Source organism: Ambystoma mexicanum, chromosome 2q (assembly GCF_040938575.1).
Source record: "Ambystoma mexicanum isolate Mex_15411 chromosome 2q, UKY_AmexF1_1, whole genome shotgun sequence".
Taxonomy (NCBI): Eukaryota; Metazoa; Chordata; class Amphibia; order Caudata; family Ambystomatidae; genus Ambystoma; species Ambystoma mexicanum.
In genome coordinates, this window is record NC_090924.1 from 581,633,750 (window position 1) to 581,652,455 (window position 18,706).

Sequence of the window (18,706 nt, forward strand, 5' to 3'; positions counted from 1 at the left end):
TTTAACAGATTCAATTGCATTGAACATTATTTTCCATACTCAACAAAGATTTGTCGGTCTTCTTTATATTTACAGTTCATACATATACTATTCCAAACTACTTACAAGAATATAATTACAGATGTTGAGCATGGATGGTCCCGTAGATCACTCTACGGTTTTCACTTTTTCTGAGGGACATAAAGGTTCCTGGATTCAAACACAGGAGGTGTGAGCCCGCAATAGAGCGAGAAACGCTGGCTTGCAAAGCAGCGCAGAGGAGAAAGCCTCACCTTCGCAGCAGGAGCCTGGTGGGGAAACCACGCCATCGATGTGTTGGGCGGAGAGCCACGGAAGCCTGTGGTGCTCCTTGGTTAAAAGGGGAGAGGGGAACCCAGAGAGTCTGGAGCAGAAGGAAGCAAAACCACAGCAGAAGCAGCATGCTGGCATCTCAACGACACAATGCCAGAACCCCGTCAGAACCGGATGTGAGAAACCAACAAGAGAGACACGTCTGCGCAGAACGGTACAAGGTCCAGAGCGTGGGCCCATACTGACCAGAGACACTGCATCCACTAACGAGCATAGTCGCTGGAAAGATGGTACGTTGCCTTGTACAAAAGGAAGGTGGAGAGCAGTGAGGCCCGAACAGAGCCCATGCCGGGCTGAGAATTTGCTCACTCCACAAGGGGGTGAGCAAACTGACAATCCCAGTCAGGTTGAGAAAGTCCAAAGCCCATGCTGGACTGAGAATATGATTACTCCACAAGGGGGTGAACTAATTGATAAGCAAAACAAGGCTGAGCATGCCTATACTTCATGGGGGGCTTGGAGTTTAAAAACCCCACGAGAGAGTGAGTTAATCAACTTGCAAGGAGAGGTTGGAGAGCTGATGAGCCCAGGAAGGGACAAGAGACCAAATATTCTACAAAGGGGTAAGAAGTTCCATGACTCAAGTAATAGTGAGCAAGGGAATTACCCCAAATATTCCAAGTCACAAAGTACTTCAACCTGGCGTGAGAGCCGTACTAGGTGTTGTGAATACCAGTTAACCCAGGTCAGGATGATTGTGATTTCCACAGAGGAGAAGACATCCCAGGAGACGAGACAGTTATAGAATTGTTTGAACTGCCTGACGAGACCGTCTGGCTAAGAGCAAAACTGAGAGACATTTCTTTTTGATTATTTTGAACTATAATGACAGGCCTAGGGCCAGAAAAGACATTGGGAACTCTGGGTCAGGGGGTCAGAAAACCAGTCACCACTAATTCACCTCAAGGGGGGAAGTACTCTATCCCAATTAAAGTTTATCTTTTTCTTTCCTACTGGTAGGGCAGATAGCAGGAATGATAGGTTTCGACCAAGGACAGTTTTTCTTTGAATGATGTCCTGATGAGCACCAGTTTATTATGTTTAAGAGTAGGGAACCTTTCTTAGAAGTAGGGCTTAGAGGAGGCCTTTCTTTTTTAATAAATAGTCTTGTTTATACATGTGCTCTAGTCCAATTGGTATCCAGTCTCTTGATCAACGGTAATGAGTTTGACGGCTGGTTGACTTAGTCACCCTTGGTGACATGACCCACTATCCAGCACTTTCCCCAATTATGCTTGGACCAGTATTAGATTAGTAAATAATATCAGTCCTACCATGTGTGGGGAAGGGTGTTTAGCAAAGGACATAGGTCCGTCCATCTCCTATGTCTGACTTGCCACACATGGCACAGGTATGTGGAGGGAGCGTAATTATTGGTTTAACTTGAAGAGGAACACTGATGCACACAGATGTTTCACACTTGGTTGATGCTTCTGAAATAGTTTTTGGGATATTAATAGCCCCTCAGTCACCTGCTGTAGAGAAAAACCCAGTGCTAGGGTTGCTTCCTTTTAGTGAACCTTCCCATAATTTTCCCTCTCCACTCAGCTATTTTAACTAAGTTCACACCCCCCAACCCACACACACACTTACTTATTTTCAAGTGAATGGGAACATAGCTCTAAGGTTTGCAGAGCGCTTACTGGGATGTGTGTGGGGGCCGGGGTGTGGAGAGAGTTAGGAAGAATGTATTGAACAGCAATTGGAGTGCATTGGAGAAATAGGATTTTTAGACAGAACATATATGCATCACACTTGTCCAAAACAAAGTAGACGCTGTCACAGGCAGCACAGGAAAATCACTCAGAGATGTAGAAACAGAAAGGGTATTTATTTTTATTTGGGTCTAGCGCTGTCCCTCTCTTTATATTTGACTCATCTCCCTAGCCCAGACGTCATTTACCCCTGGTTAGTGCAAGCGAATGTTGACCCCCTACTGTCTTGAAACTGACTCCTGCTGTAGATGGCACGCTAAGACACTGCCTGTCTAATCTCCTTCAGGGTCTTCCTAACTGTCTCTGCTCTATCCAAGGGCTAGTATTCTAATGGGAAGTTGGATTGTGCCTTGCACTTTCTCTGTTTTGATTCAAGCTGTCTTGCACGTTTATACTCGCCTCTCCCTTTCTACTCTGACCGCTTCCCTCTCACTCCTCCCTCCCTTCAATGATTAACTCCTCCTGATATTACCTCCACCCTTAGATGATACTTCTCTTCTCACCACACTCTACTACTACTCATTTCCTCTACTACTACTCCCCCCCACACTATTACTCTCCTCCTCCCGCTATTACTCTCATCCTCCCTCTACTACTCTCCTCCTCCCCCCACTAGTACTCTCCTCCCGCTACTACTCTCCTCCTCTCATTACTGCTTTCCCATTTCCACTACTACTCTCCTCCTCCAACTACTACTCTCCTCCCACCAACTGCTTATACACCCTCCTTTCACCATGTACTATTCAATTCACATTCACTTCTTACACCAACATCTACTCAATCATCACACAAACACTCACTCTGCAGAACCACTTCCACTCCTAAGCTAATACCTTACCTGCTTTACCAATCTCCCCCACAAGCCGCTGCTCCTTCCTTCCTTGTGCTGGTCTTTTGGTCATCCTTCACCTTTGACCGCTCCCGAAAAACCTACACTTTGTGCCAGCTGTTTTATTTTATCCCCCATCCCCCTCGATGGATGCGACCCTGTGTGTAGCCTGTCCTGTCTCCCCTTCCTTGGTGTGAATGTGCAAGGAAAATTCTTCAAAAGGGTTCAAGCCCTGCCCAGTTTCGCTGCTCGGGCTTGCCACGTATTTGGCCTAGCAGCCTGGGAAGACCAATGTTCATGGTTGTTTTCCGGGCCCCTACTGGTAAGTCTCTTCAGGGTGAGTGGGTTCTGATTCCTGTTGATCCAGGTGGCGTGTGTGCTCATTTGCTGGTTCGCCCTCTCCCTCCGGCAGCTCAGCAAGACTTTCTGTGCTCTTGGACTGCAGCTTCTCTTTCTCTGTCACACAGTGCTGGTGCCTTTGGTGTTCTTCGACAGCTTCACTTTGTTCCCCTTCGGCAGTGTTTTCTCGTTCTGCAACCAATTTTGTCACAGTGATGGAGCTAGTTTCTCTTCTGTTGTGGCTGCGTTCTTGACTTTGGATGCAGGCACTCCAAAAGTAACAGAAAGGCACTGGCCAGTATGAACCCCATGAGGCAAGGCTGTGGATGAAGGGTCTGCAAGCAAATATACTGACACAGGGCATGGGGACAGGAATTGAGGACCTTTTTGGTGGTACCGTCGTCCTAAGGGGTAAGACTGGCTCTGGATTCCTTCCTGGTAGGATTCCCATCCCCAGCTGAGAGGGGTTCCTGTCCCCTCTTAACAAAGTTAGGTTACTCGCCTTGTCACAACCAGCACAATAAAAAACATTGGTTACAAGAAATGCAGTTTTGTTAATGTTTCTAAACTATATCATTTTCAAAAGCAGAGAAATGCATAACCGAGTTTATAGTTGGAAGGCTATGACAGTGATTACATACAGCCTTGCCCAGTTAAATGAAATTGCGGAAATTCAGAGGAGAAGCGATCAGTTTAATACTTCCGTCTCCAAAGTAACAAAGTATGTGCGGCAGGAAGTAGAGTGACTCGGTCATGTGACTACTGGCTAATCTCACTATGTGACAGTTGGTTTTCCACTCGCCAACAGTTATAATCTATGCTTTATGAAATTACATGAATTTGTTTTCAGTCAGCAGAATATGCATTTTTTCATTCTATCCTATATTGAATTAAATAATACAAAATTGCTTTTGTTTTTATGTCAGTTGATGTTTAGTACAGGTGGTATGCAAATTGTATAATGTCAACTAAGCATTTCATTGTTTAGGAAATTATTGGAGGCATTTGCCTGATCTTAACTTGAATCTCGCCCTGAAATGTACTGTCTCTAAGTTAACATGTCCATTTTGGTTTGTGCTTTTTAGGCTTTTACTTTGATGTCCTGGAGATCACCCCTCAAGCTGTTGGGGTGCACAGATTTAATGCGGAAAACCAGAAGGTAAATACTATGCAATATCTCTTTTTTCTGCAGGGTTTTTATTGCATATAAGAAAATCACATTTCACCACAGCAACTCCATAAATCTTAGTGCACTCTGGCTGGCAAATAAGTGAGTATTGTGTAATAAGGCTTCCCCCTACCCCCCAGGCCCCCTAAAGCAGAATTAAAGACAAGTGACCACTAAATACAGAAAATCACTTAATTCGTTAGAGCTATCTTCATAAGTAAGAATACAAGGGCCTGAAACTAAAGCGTTGTAAAGCTAAGTCCTCAAACTTTATACTCAAGTTGTCCACAAAGGAAATGGTGGCAGGTCTTTTTGTCATATACTGCTCCCAGTTGCCGCAATATCAGAAATATTTTAGGTGGTGAAATTTGGTAATGGAATGGTGCTTTGAAAGGAACAAAGGTACAAATGTAAAGAACAAATTCAAGAATGTATAAGTAAAATCATTGTAGAAGGCTCATTTTGTGCCTTTAACCATTTAGACTCTATTGGTCTTGTATATATTTTATATTGATAGTATTGTGTTGGTTTGATAGTACTACTGTGATTTTTTTACTGTGTGTTGAAGTTACAAAGGCCCTGTAATAAATGTGTTTATATTTTTGATATATAAACCTGTCTGGGAAAAATTTGTAAGTGTCCTTGCTCAGTGTGCTCATTGAGGTCTTTCAGTCACCCTCACCCCTCCTTAGACCTAGTCTTGACTGCCGCCATAGCTACCTTGATTGGTCTGGCTTGTCCAGAAGGTTACCCTGTGCCAAGAAACTAGGCTGGCCTTCTGAACCTCTGCTCACCAGGTCAGAGTTCAGAAATCCCATTCTTAACACTCACCCACAAAACCTGGCTCCGTTGAAATAAGACTACTGGGGATACCTGCATAACCCCCATAACCACTTCTTTAAAGCATTGCTGTGACTTGCTACACAATTTTACTACAGCATTTATTTTTATTTACCTATTCTAGGTTCACAAGTATATGTTATGTGTATTTAGTTGTATGAATCAGAAGAAGGCATGACAACCTGTTAAAAAACAAAGTGCATTTTTGTAAACAAACACCATTATAATTTCTTCCTTTTTACAGCAATTTTTTTCAGTAAACTTACTTTTCACGTCAGATTCCGTTATACCTTGAGCATTTCGTTTTTAATTGGGTTTCAATAGGCCATGGTGATTGGCTGAGGCAGGTTAGGTAACGTGTTTCGAGGCAGGCGGCCCCTCTCACCAATAAAGAAGTCAGAAGAGAAGATTATTATTTACTAATCTTTTTGCTAACTCACTGACATACTTGCGGTTCGAAAATACAGATTCGCCATAATGTGCTTTTTTATCAGCGGTGGTTTGCTCGCCGCGCGGGAACCTGGTTTGCTATTGAGCCGTAAACATTTGTATCGTCTTCTCTCATTTTTTTAAAACGTTTAATGAAACGTCGAAGCAGCCACAAGCAGCTGCCATGAATGCAAAAAAGCTTCCAGCACCCCATGGCAAAAAGCCAACACAGATCTTCAATGACAATTTGTCACACTTGAAAAGCATGAATGTGTTCTGAAAAAGGAAAGAATATGGGTTGATGCACATAATAGCTGCAAAAAATCCCAACTCCGAATAATAACCGTAAATTTGTCATGTGAGTGTACTGGTGACGATTAAAAAAGACTGCATTACCATTTGTAAAAAAAAAAAAACAGTCTAATGAGTTTTTTGACTAGTGAACAGATCTGTGAATGAGGGGAAAGGATTGAATATCTGTAATACTAGCGGATGCCTGTCTCCACACCAAGGAGGCTTAAAAAGTGAACACATGTAATGTGCTTATCACCGAGAAATGTTACTTATATAGCAGCACATTTAGACAGCTTTTCTTTTACCACCCACAAGTAGCAGATGGCAAGGGCGATTCTCCCAGTCCTGTGTTTAAGTCCTAAACCTAGACATACAGGTTTCCTAAGGTTTTCCCTGGTTCACCTATTGGTAAATGCGGTGGTGTAGTCAAGGGCAATTTTCACTTTCGGCGATATCTGTTGGGCTATTATTCTCAGTTCCAAATAAAATGCATTGTGATTTCACCAAAGAAGGCTCTTCAACTCCCCCTTTAATTTCCTTAGGCAAAGTTGGAACTCTTGATATGAATCCAAAGTCTTATATCCTTTTAATGGATTGATGAATCCTTCATCCCTTTTGCACCAGTTTGGTTGTTCCCGTCTTGGCTTTGGTTTTGCTTGTTTGAACCCTCCAGGTTCGCTTCTACTCAGATCATGTACAATGTCACTTGTTTCGGTAGGGTTCTCCTGATCCCTCTGATTCTCTAGCTTGGCTGATCTCTTTGATCGTGGCCAATGTTCAGGACTCGTAACCAGTCTTAAGTTCCTGCTCTCTTCGTTCCACTCGCCTCCCACTGTCCTGGGCAACCCTGGTACCTTTGTTATCGCAGGGTCTGCTCCAGTGGGATAGCGTCTCCGCTTTCTATTGGTCCTCCTCTCCGGCTTCTTCGGTATATCAGCTTGTGCTTTCTGGGCTCTGTGCGTCTCGGCAGTCTCCTTCCTCGTAATCGGTGAGGAAGAGTAATTCCTCCATGTTATCCTGGTTTTGGCCTTGTTCTGCGGACCCCAGACCCACCAAGGCTGCAACGTGGACACGCCACAAGGAGAGACGGTCCTTCCGTCTCGGTTGTGGTTGGCTTGCCACTCTTGGTGCCAGCCTTACAGAGTCCTTCCTTGCTCCCTCTCTTACTCCATGCTACCGCTGGCTCCGTGGTATAGCAGATTCTTTTTCCTCCATTCAAGGTTCCTTGTCAGTTTATTTCTGCTGCCGTATTTGTCGTTCCTCTTTGACTGTTGAGTTCAAGTGGAAACTAGCATTACTTGAAGCCAAAGAGGCGGAAGCAATGTCACTATTTGTTGGATTGAAAACAGAACTAACATTCTCGTCCCATTTGTACAGACAGTGTATTCTTGATAAGGCGTTCCTTATAGGAAAGGGAGTTCTTGTCCCCTGGAGGGGAGTCACTACTAGTGAGGTCCCAGATCACAAGCGGGGGGTCTTGCTCACCTACCTAGACTCAAAGGGGCTTGCTCCCCCCAGGGGAGAAGGGTCGAACAGTCCAGATTTGTCACAATATGTAGCAAGACCATATTACACTAAATAAAGGAAAATCCACACAGCTGTATTATGAAAATTTACATTGGTGTCTAAGGATAGTAAACAATTTTATTTATTTTATTTCATTTGCATTTATAAAGCGCGCAGCTGCCCTGGGGCATCATGGCATTGTTACAGAGAGCTCACTTGTCATGGAACAATGTTAGCATTGACATAAATACAGTGTTGAGGCAGTGCATTGTAGCATGTTTAGTTCTAGGCCTTGCTCATGTTCCAAGGTTACATGGGAACAGTGGAGCAGGAAAGAAGCTTATTTGAATAAGGTGGTCTTCAGTGATTTTCTGAAGGCCAAAAGCGAGGTTTCCGACCTCAATTGAGGTGGTAGTGAATTCCAAGATTTTGGTGCTAGGACTTCAAAGCTCGACCAGCCGGCTTTGGTTCTGTTGAAGGTGGGAATTGAGAGTGTGTGTATGTACATGTCTCGTTTTGGTCTGAGTGTATGCAGTGGATGTATTTGTTTCGCAAGGTAGCTTGGAGCAGATTGGGATAGGCATCTACGGGTGATAGTGAGGGTCTTAAACAAGATACGCTCTTTGACTGGGAGCCACTATGTTGGTGCGGGTTACAAGTAGGCAATGCAGGACTACAGACGTGAGCTTTTAGTCCCATCAGCGATGGCAGTGTGTGGAGATGAGGTAGTGACAGAGTAAAAGGCCTTTTAGTACTGCATGCATTAAAACTGTTGCAGCTTCCCCAGTAATTATGTGGCAAACATTTGCTTTTCCCTTCCCTTCATGCTCCTCACTCCTCCCCCTTTAGCTTCTCCTCCTTTAACTTCTCTCTTCCTCCCTTTCATTTTTTCCTTTTCTTGCTTTCTTCCCTTTCCTCTACTTACCAACATGCTCAACTTCTACATTCCAAAACTCAAATATCAACTAAGTCACTCACCACATATGGCAATTGTCCCACACTCCCAACAGACATCAAGCATCAGAATGCTAAACCTTTCCAACCTACTAATATTTCACTCTTCCAATCAAATGCTTCCACACAAACACACGACCAAAGGTACCTCAAGTGATCTCAAAACACACCACCTAGAAAAAGACCGACAGGCAGCAGTGGCATACTCCCGAAAAGTCATGTATCAAGACACAGCCAAGCTATCTTGCATTTCCCCTCTTCCACCCACTAACCAAACCCAGGCACCTCTTTTACAGATCTGCCAGAATGCCAAGAGGCCATGCATATGGCAGCAGAATGCAGTATAAAATCTGTAGCATCTCTTTCTTCCTCTTATCTTTCAATCTTTCTTTTTTTCCATTGTCTTTCTTTTACCCTGTATGGATGGAATGTATAAATTACACACCTGGCTCAGAAATAACTGAGCATTGCACAACACACTAAGGGGGTACAAACGAAAAGGTGTGATAGTCAAGGAAAGGCATGGAGTGCAACAGTGCTTGAAATGTAAACCTAGAAGTGCAGGTACTCACTATCACAGAGAAGGCTTTCATTATGTATTCCCATTTGTGGCAAACCATATGCTGATTAGTCACTTACCTGTCTATTTCTTCTCTTTTTATCCTTTTTTCTACTTCTATGTCTTGTCCTATCCCATCTAGGACAGCCTACCACACTTTTGTAATGCTACCTTCTGCTCGGCGACGTAAAGCTTCTAATCTGTCCTGTCCTCTTATCTCTCACGATGCTCTTCCACATTTCCACTTTGGTCTCCTGATGTTTGTTCTATTTGCAATAAATCACATTAGAGTCTTTTTCTTCGTTCTAATTTCCACTTTCTTTGTCTAACGGAAACCTGCAGCACTCCTGATAATTCTTTAATTCCTGCTCTTCTTCACACTCTTTCCACTTCTTTCTCTCATACCCCCGACCACTTAGGCATGGGTGGGGGCACTGGAATCCTCTTTAATTACTCTTGGACTCTTTTTATCTCCCTGTTCTAATCTTCCTAGTTTTCCTTCGATCAAATATCATTTTTCTTCCTTTTCCAACACGTTCTCTGTCTCTCTTCTTGTTGTTTATTGTCCTCCTTACCCAGCTACAGATTTTCTTGAACATCTTGATCTTCCTATTTCCCATCTTCTTCCGTCCTCTTCCGCTTTCTTTCTTCTTGGGGATTGTAATTTTCCTTCTTCTAACGCTTTACTTCCGTTGCTGCTTTCTCTTTCTGACTGTTATCACTTGCATTTTCTTTCTTCTCCCTCGTCACATCAGTCTGGTTCCTGCCCTGATTTAATATTCTCATCTTTTTCCCCTCTTCTTCTAGTTTCCTCTCTTCCTTTTTATGCTTCAGGTGATTTACTTCTTTCTTTTTCCCTTTCTCCCTCTCTTCTGTCTGTTCCCACTTCAACTACCTTTATGTGTCGTAACCTTTATTCCTTTGACTCCACATCTTTTCTCTCATCACTGTGGTGTTTTTTCCCCCAACTTTGCTTTTTTCTTCATTTTCTCCTGATTTAGCTGCTAGTACCCAACATTCTTGTGTACTGGATTCTACATTTACTTTACATTCTTTTTCCCTGAGTCGTAAAACTTCATAGCCCTGGCTCACTTCTAGTCTTATTTCTCTCCGCCGTAGTTTGCGTAAAGCCGAGCTGCTTTGGAAAAGCTCTCGATCTCCTTCCCATCTTGTTACACTTTCACTGCTCCACTCTTCTTTTGATTTGGCTCTGCTTACTGCTAATAAATCTTATTTCTCTGAAATCACACTTTCCTTATCTCACCACCCTCGTCATCTTATCAGCTTTTGCTCAACATCCTCTCCAAAATCCCCAGATCCTTCTGTGCTCTCATCTTTCTTTTGATTTTGAAAACTACTTTACATCTAAGTTCGGTTGGTTGGAGTTTATGGTTGACGGGCCCCTGTGCTTACAGGTGTGGTTAGTTAGTTGCTGTGGTACGACCTGCGTCCTGGCACATGGTTTGTCTAGGAACAAGAAAACTCCAAAGTTCCCAAAGAAAGTTTTACAGGGTTGTTAGACAACCCTTGTTGATTATTGGTGCTGGTGGGCGGTTGTTACCCCTGTGTTATAGCCATGAGTTTAGTTGGTTCCAGAGTATTATAATAGAGGGGCAAATGTCCTGACTGAGCCAAAGAGCTTAACCAGCCCGCTCGAAGATTGGCTAACCAGCCCTCCGCCCAGATTAATTGGGAGACCATTACCAGGCACCACATCTTATACAGGATCACCTATTCCTTTTCTGCCTTTTCTAAGACTACGGTCGAAACGCGTTGGCTTTTCCTCTTTCACCTGTACTTACCATGTTTACTAGGTCACATTTTTTATGAATGAAACAACATTAAAAACTTTACTGATGACAACAAGTCAGGACTTTTGCTCCTCTATTATTATACTCTGGAACAACTAAACTCATGGCTATAACACAGGGGTAACAACCACCCACCAGGACCAATAATCAACAAGGTTTGTCTAACAACCCTGTAATACTTTACATCTAAAGTAGCTAATCTCCTTCTTGCTTTTACTCCTTCCTTCCCTGACTTTGTTTGTTCTCCTCTTTCTCCATTACTTTATTTCCATGCATCTTTTTCTCCTCTTACAGATCTTGATACTTCTGCTCTTCTGAGCCGTGCTCATCCTTCTGTGTCTCCTTCTGACCCTCTTCCTTCTTCTCTTATTTCTGAAGTATATCCCCATCTACTTCCTTATCTTACTTCCCTCATGAACTCTTCTTTTGCACATTCTTGTTTCCCTGAAACTTTCAAGCATGCATCTATTCTTCCTATTCTGAAAAAACCTTCTCTTGACCAGTGTTCCCCAGCTAATTTCCGTCCTATTTCTTGTCTACCTTTTCTCTCAGAAATTCTTGAATGGGCTGCCTATACTCGGGTAACTCGTCATTTGAGTCTTCAGTCACTTCTTTCACATTTATAGTCAGGCTTCTGCCCATTTCATTCCACTGAAACTGCCCTTCTTCACATTTCTAATTTTCTTTTCTCCGCTCGCCACTCAAAGCTTTCTTCTATTCTTATTCTTCTTTATCTATCTGCAGCGTTTGACACTGTGGATCAATCACTCTCTTCTTATGTCCTCTCTTTCCACTTTAGGTATTTCTGGGTCTGTTCTTGAATGGTTTCGTTCATACCTGTCACAATAAACCCACTCTGTCACCTGGGCTGATAATTCTTCTTCTTCACTCCCTTTTCTTTATGGTGTCTCCCAAGGATTGGTACTTAGTCATCTTCTTTTATTCTCTCTATACTGCTCCTCTTTCTGCCCTTATTTCCTCTTTCCATCTTTCTTCTCATCTTTATGCTGATGACACCTAGATCTTTCTATCTTTCTCTTCTTTTGATTCTGTGTTGCATGTTATGTTTTCAAACTGCTCTTCTGCTGTTCAGAACTGGATGCCCACTCACTTTCTGCATCTTAATCCCTCAGAAACGGAGGTTCTGTTTTTTCTTTCTTCTACAATTTCTCCTATTTTACCTCCCGCTTCTCTCTTTTCCTCCATCTATTCTCCCCTTTTCACGTCTAGCATGCAATCATGTCATTATCTTTGACCCTTCTCTCTTTATATTTCTTCTATTGCCTGTTCCGATCGCAATGCCTTGTTTAACATTCGCTGTGCATGCCCCTATCTTTCTTTTCATGCTACTAAACGTCTTCTTTTTTCTCTTGTTTTTTCCCACATTGATTATTGCTCATCGCTATTGCTTTGTCTTCCTGCTTGTCATCTTTTTCCTCTTCGTTCCATATATAAGTTTCTGTTCGTCTTTATTTTTTTTTCACCTAGATCTTTTATTACATCTTCCCTGCTTTCAATCTCACTTCTCCCTTTGAATCTCGTCTTTTGTATCACTTTCTTTCAATTGTTTTTAAATGCACTCATGGTCTGGCTCTGCCTTATCTTTCTTTCTTTCTTTTTATGTTCCCTCACGTTCTTTATGATCTCAGAATCTTTTTCCTCTTACTGTTCCTAAGCCTCCCTGTGCTTCATCTTGTTTCCGTTCTTTTTCTTTGTTGACTCCTAAACATTGGAATGACCTTCCTCTCCTGCTTCGCTCTTCTTCATCTCTTCGTATTTTTCAAACTAATCTTAAACTCTAGTTTATTTTGTCTCTTACCTACTAGAAGTACACTTCTCTCTGTTTTGTCTTCTCTACTGATGTAATTTGGAGCCATTTGTATCATTTGAAGGTCTTGGTTTAAAAAAAAATCCTTTTTATTGTTCACCGCTTTTTGGCGAAAGAGAGCTATAAATTTAATAAAAATGCAAATACAAAATACCTGCTTAATGTTCAGAAGAGCCGATATGTCTCCATTTAAAGTACTGGTTTCCTGCTGAGACGTGCCGGTACAATGTCTTTCAAATAAAAGAAGTGCAGCTACTCAGGATCGGCAAGTACCACCCCATTTAAAGCACTGGAGTACAACCAAATTCATGGTCTTTGCAATTATTTGGGTGCACGTCTCACATTATAGAGTGCAGACTGGTTTATTTGTTAATGTCATATTAACAAATCTTGTAGAGTGCAGCTTTGATCCAATGGTGTCCTGGTGCTGTGAAAATCCATGCCCATGAACAATCAAAGGTGAAGAGCATAGATAGTTCTATCTTTCCTTAGTAAATCAAAACTCTTTTAACACTTTCCTAAAGGTAATGTCATCAACAGTTGCGCGTAAAGAGAAAGGCAGTGAGTGCCATACAATTGCGTCTGCAACTGAAAAAGCCTGACCACCCTTTGTGGACCGAAGAACAGAAAGACGCAATAAATTGGTTGAGCGCAGGTTCCTAGAGGGGACATATTTGACAAACCTTTCACGAAGATAGAATGCACATGAGCTGCAATAAACCCAGTCGACTAGACAAAGAGATTTAAATTTGATTCAGGCCTCAGCTGGGAGCCATTAAAGGCTCAGAAGTGCAGGAGATATGTGGGCAAATTAGAAAGGCACACAGCCAGATGAGCTTTAAAGTCTCAGACCTTACCTATCAGTCACACTCATCGGGTGGGAGTTTCAAATCTTGAAGCCTTGGAGAATACTCGTTTGTTTTGAATGAGCTGCAAATCAGAGCTGTTTAACTAGTTCCATGTTAATGTCACTCCTGGTAGCGTAGTCTCACTTGTGGTTGTGAGTCCCACACCCCTAAGGAGTCTTGCTGACTTTGTGTGAGTCTCACCCTTCGGTGTGCTCTCTAACTCAATAAGTGTAAGAAAGAAAGAGATATACAGATATGTATGGGTGCGGTAGAAATTCCTAGGGCATTTGAGGTTGCATTTCACATTAATTAACTAAAAGCTGTTGCTTTTCTCATGTACTGCCTTACAAGAAATGTTAATATTATCCAACTCAATAGTATTCATCTTTATCAACCTCGGAATGATCAGGCTGCATATTTCCCCTTTAAGAGGTGAACCTGTGACTGTCAGAATATATGTAGATTTCTTCCACAGGTGCATTTTTAAATTGAGATATCACATAGTATTTCTTTTCACATTTAAATTGCATGCATATCACAAGCAGTAACTGTACTGGCATGCCAGTCGTGATGAGTAAGTCAGGTGGCTGTCCCAAAATAAGCATAAATTAGGCACCTGGATCCCAGCTACTGTAGAGTTGCATTTGGTTAAGAGAACCTCACTTCCCTGCCTGCTAGCAGCAATTGAGTTACTGATATTAGGTCAGAACTCCTACGCACTCCTTCCATTTTCAAATAGTTTTTGTCTGGGTGTATCCCTTGTTCCAAATCAAACCAACATCTTTGTGATCAAAATTCTGAGTGTGGAATTATGGGGCAGGTAGTCTGATATGTGTAAGAAGAGCTAACCTGAGAGAGTTAGCATGAGCAGGTTAAGTGCACACTCAAACCAGACATCCACAAATGATGCAACCAAAAGTAGTTAAAACAATTCTGCAAGGGCCTGCCTGTTGTTGGGACCCGAACCAATTCCCCCGAGGATTTACCCTGCCACTGTTGGAGGTCTTCTGGGAGCCACAGAAGCATATGACCTAAGCGCCTCACTGAAAGGTCAAACCCTGGTGGTGGAACAAAGAGGACACCGGACCAGGGATATCGCCTTGCTGGGTAGAGGCGGCTTATCCAATGTGCCTCTGAGTGGGTTCTGGGCAACCTGGGTCAGGAGCTGTAGTGGAGAAATCAAGAAGGGGAAAACGTTAAAGACTGTGAGACTCTCAAGTAAGTTATTTCCTTGTAGCCCAATATTTACCTAGAGGCTGCAGGCCCAAACAAGAACCACCAAGATCCAGATAGGAACTCCCTGTGGTATCTATCACATACAGGGAGTAGCAAGATAATAACATAAACAAAGCGAGTTGATGGTGTTCTCGTAACAGAGGATAAGAACACTAAATACCTATATTAGCACAACGGGTCGACTTGATATCCAGATTGCAAGACGCTGTCAGGATCCTTCTCCCTGTGCTTTACACTAACAGAGTTATGTGACCAAACGAAGGGTTTCATTACATTACTCCGTGCCATTGAACTGGATAGTCCAGCCCCTTTGATGAGCAGCAATTACCCTCAAGATGGATGGGGATGCATATCTTACTCATACATCAAATAAAAGAGCCGACTCAGGAAGTTTACAAAAAGGAAGACTATTTTATTATAAATTCTCTAAAACAGGGAGCACAACGAACATCAACGCAAACGCTCAATCTTCAAACTCACAGCATTTAAGAAAAAACAGTACTTTTATAAGCAAAATGTGTCATCAATGACGTTGACCTATGTCACTACCAACGTCATCCTACGTGGCAAACAACAAAAACTTACAGGCATGGGTGATTGGCTCTGGGTGAACATCTAAGTATATGATCCATACTAGTCTAAAAAAGTGCAAATATGTGATTGGTTACCTAACATCAGGTAGGCAACTAAGCCTTCCTCTAAAAATTACCACTATGAACATCACTAGATACACGGAGTCCCATTGGTTTACACACTATAGGACCCCTGAATACGCAGGTCCTCTACAATTGGTTGGCACTCTAGCCATCCTGAGTACTTTTCCACCTAGCCTGTAGGCTAGCCCTCCAGATGCCGATGAGGTTGCCTTAACTTTAGCTTCCCACCAATTAGCATATCGATCTATCATCACCTCAGTGGTCTACTGTCAATTAGGCCTTTGAACTTCGTCCTGGAGAGTGTTCTTAGCTCTGAGAAAATTAGGGAGTGAGCAGCACAGTCTGCTTAGGTGCGACCATCTCATTCGTCCAACTTAATGCTTCCATATGACTAGAGGACATACAATGAAACCTTTTCTTGTATTTAATATTTTATTCCTATAGACCTCTGATGTCTTCCTTGTTATGTTCATTCCTTCTGAACAGGAAGTTTGTTCTCTCACACGATTTTGTATCCAAAGTCATTTTACTCCAGTTGGATAAGACCTAGGCTTCTTGGGACTCATCCAACCTCGCCTTTCTGAGCTCTGCTTCTGTAATTTAATGTCTGGTTTTTTAACTGCGACATACTGAACTGAGGCCATCTTGCTAACGTCCAATGTGCTTTAATACATTTAGTGGAAACATCCAAAATTCTCTCATTCCTATGTATTTATACGTTGACACTTGCCGCAATCTATTTTACCATAAGCTTAGAGCTAGCTTCACAATTACTTTGCTGCTTGCGTCTCTTCTGCATTTGTACACGTTTAAAATGATTTAATATCTTCATCTGTTTCTGTGGCACACGTTTTATTCTCCTTGAGCACAAGTGGCCACTGATCCTTATTGCTTTCTTGATGCCTTATAGAATATCCGCATTCTCTGATCACTGCATCTTTTTATGTACTTCATCTTCAGCTCCATATAACATATACTTGACAATGGCTAGTAATACTACCATTCATCCTTGCCGTTTATTGCTTCTGCTTCTTCAGGGATCTCATTCAGATGGCCATCATATATTTTTGTATGCAGATAAGGTTTTCTCAATGGGTACCTTGGCTCCCAGATTCTGTTAGGTACTGGCCCTTTCACTGGCACTGGACAGAGTCCATATTCTGCTCTTTGTTGATTCAGCTGTTCTGTATACATCACATACTCTGGTTTCCAGCATACAGGTAAAAGGGGTGGGTCAATTGAGCCGGCGGTAGTTGGCTCCTTCTCTACACTCCCCCCTCTGGGCGATTCATCGACCACTGCCACATATTCCTTCACATCCAGGCAGCTTGGCCTGAAGAACAACTTTTTTGGGACCCACATCTTTATGACTGCCTTCAGGCATCCTGCTGTTTTCACATGCTCATCCTTATTCCATGTCATAAACTGGCACTGTCCACTTGGACTGCAATAGATCCACCTTCCCACATATTTGTTATGATTCTTCAGATACAGGAACTTCGTCCCCTCAGGTTCATGGATACTGGCTTTCACAAAGTCTCTGATCTCTTCATCTGTCAGGTCTTTGGGCTTCGATCTTGATTCAACATCGATCATGATATTCATCCCTATGGCTTTCTTTGCTGTCGTCTTGCATTGTGAGATTATTATCTTGATGACACAAAATCCAAGCAATATCATCACTATCATCACTCTAAGGAACTTCGAAATGTCTGCCATCCATTGTGGGACCCAAGAGAAGAGTGATCCAAACCAGCTGTCATCAGCAATGTCTTCTACTTCCTCTATCATCTGGCCATGGAGTTTTGTCAGGATGCCTATGGCCTCTGTCAATGTTCCATTGCTGTCATCATGAGAAGGTATACATGTAGAAATGATTCTCCAATTTTTGCACAAATACCTCCATCAATCATATTGCTCTCATCTCTTCCCTGATTGCATTGAATCCTTTTATTGTAGTATTAATTGTCTGCAACAATTCCCATCTGGTGATTTGTAGCCACTTGACTTGGTGTTTGCTCCAACCTGAACAGCCGGCATGAAGATCAAGGTGAACACAGATGAGGTCTGGCTAAACAGCCTGTGCTTGTATGGTATGGCATCGAAAGCTTTTACTGACTTCGCTGAGGAATAGTTCTCTCTCTTCATCCTCTTTACCAGCTCCACAGATCTCTTCTTCCTTAGGTGAGCATCTGCTTTTGGGAAATTGTCAATGTGCAAATCACCTTTGGAATCACTAAAAGCTGGATCATGGACATTCAAGAGTGTGCATATTCCTCCCTAATCTGTAGCCAATCTGATATGGGCTCTGGCTGCACACGTCCAATAATGATCCATGATCACTGCTGTACCGTGTACCATTCCTGGAACATATAAGATGTGACTATAATTCATAATTTCACCAACTTTTCTTGTGCCATTATTTCTGAAGCACAGCTTTGAACTTTCCAATGGCACAATCTGCAGATGGCCTCTCCTGTCTTCAACCCAAGTCAATAATGTAGCAAGTCTTGGCCATAATGGCTTATAGCCATTCTGCACAATGTCAATGACTGGTTTACAGCATCCAATGATCACCCAGGCTATGCAGACGACCACTCCTTCTTCCCATCCATTGGGAGATAACACAGATCCCCAGATCTGCATTTGACCTCTATTCTTCCATCTTCGAGCGTCCTCTGAAGATTTTCCTGCAACTTCCAATTTCTTATTCACTTCCCATCTGATTCCAGCTCCTTTTACTCCAGGCTTCTCATATCTGATCACATGATTCTTAGTGTGGGCTCTGTTTCTTGTCTTAGTATCTTGCACATAGTCATCTTCATCTGGATCTGTCCATTCAGTTGCCCATTTGAGGTAGGCATCTCGACCCATGAACTGGCCTCTGGTTTTGCAAAGTGTTATGTGTGAAAGACAGTGAGCTGTTTGGCCGTCTATTTTGATAGCTATGAAGATTTGAGACTTTCCCATACTGTATGGCAGGAGTGTACACACAAAGCATTCCTCATTCAAAGTCCTTCTTCCTACTTCTTTCATATGCTGGTACCAAATGTTATTTCCCAATGCTGTACTGTCAGGTAATCATTTAGCTCAAAATCATCTTCTTCAGTGTTTCGTTTGGTTCTTATTCTCCTCATGTGACCTTCCAGAATCATGTCATGAAATGTACCAGCATAGCTCCTTTTTCTGAATAAATCATAGGCACAACCTGTTAACGTTCCCCTGGTAGGAGAAAGTTCAGTGAATTTACTTTGCTCAGCTGCCCATTTAGGCATAAAAATGTCCCGCATAAACTCTATATATATCTTTCTTCGAGGAGTTACCTTTGGGTTCTTCACCACAG

General features: G+C 42.5%; 1 protein-coding gene across 4 annotated transcripts in view; it reads left to right on the plus strand.

Annotated features, from left to right (window-relative positions):
- XYLB (xylulokinase) overlaps positions 1 to 18,706 on the plus strand; it is a 1,749,028-nt gene that overhangs the window by 772,201 nt on the left and 958,121 nt on the right. For all 4 annotated transcript variants that reach the window (XM_069647728.1, XM_069647731.1, XM_069647730.1 and 1 more), the window contains one exon: positions 4,320 to 4,393. In XM_069647728.1, coding sequence (XP_069503829.1) covers positions 4,320 to 4,393 — 74 coding nt within the window. The remainder of the gene's footprint in view (positions 1 to 4,319; positions 4,394 to 18,706) is intronic.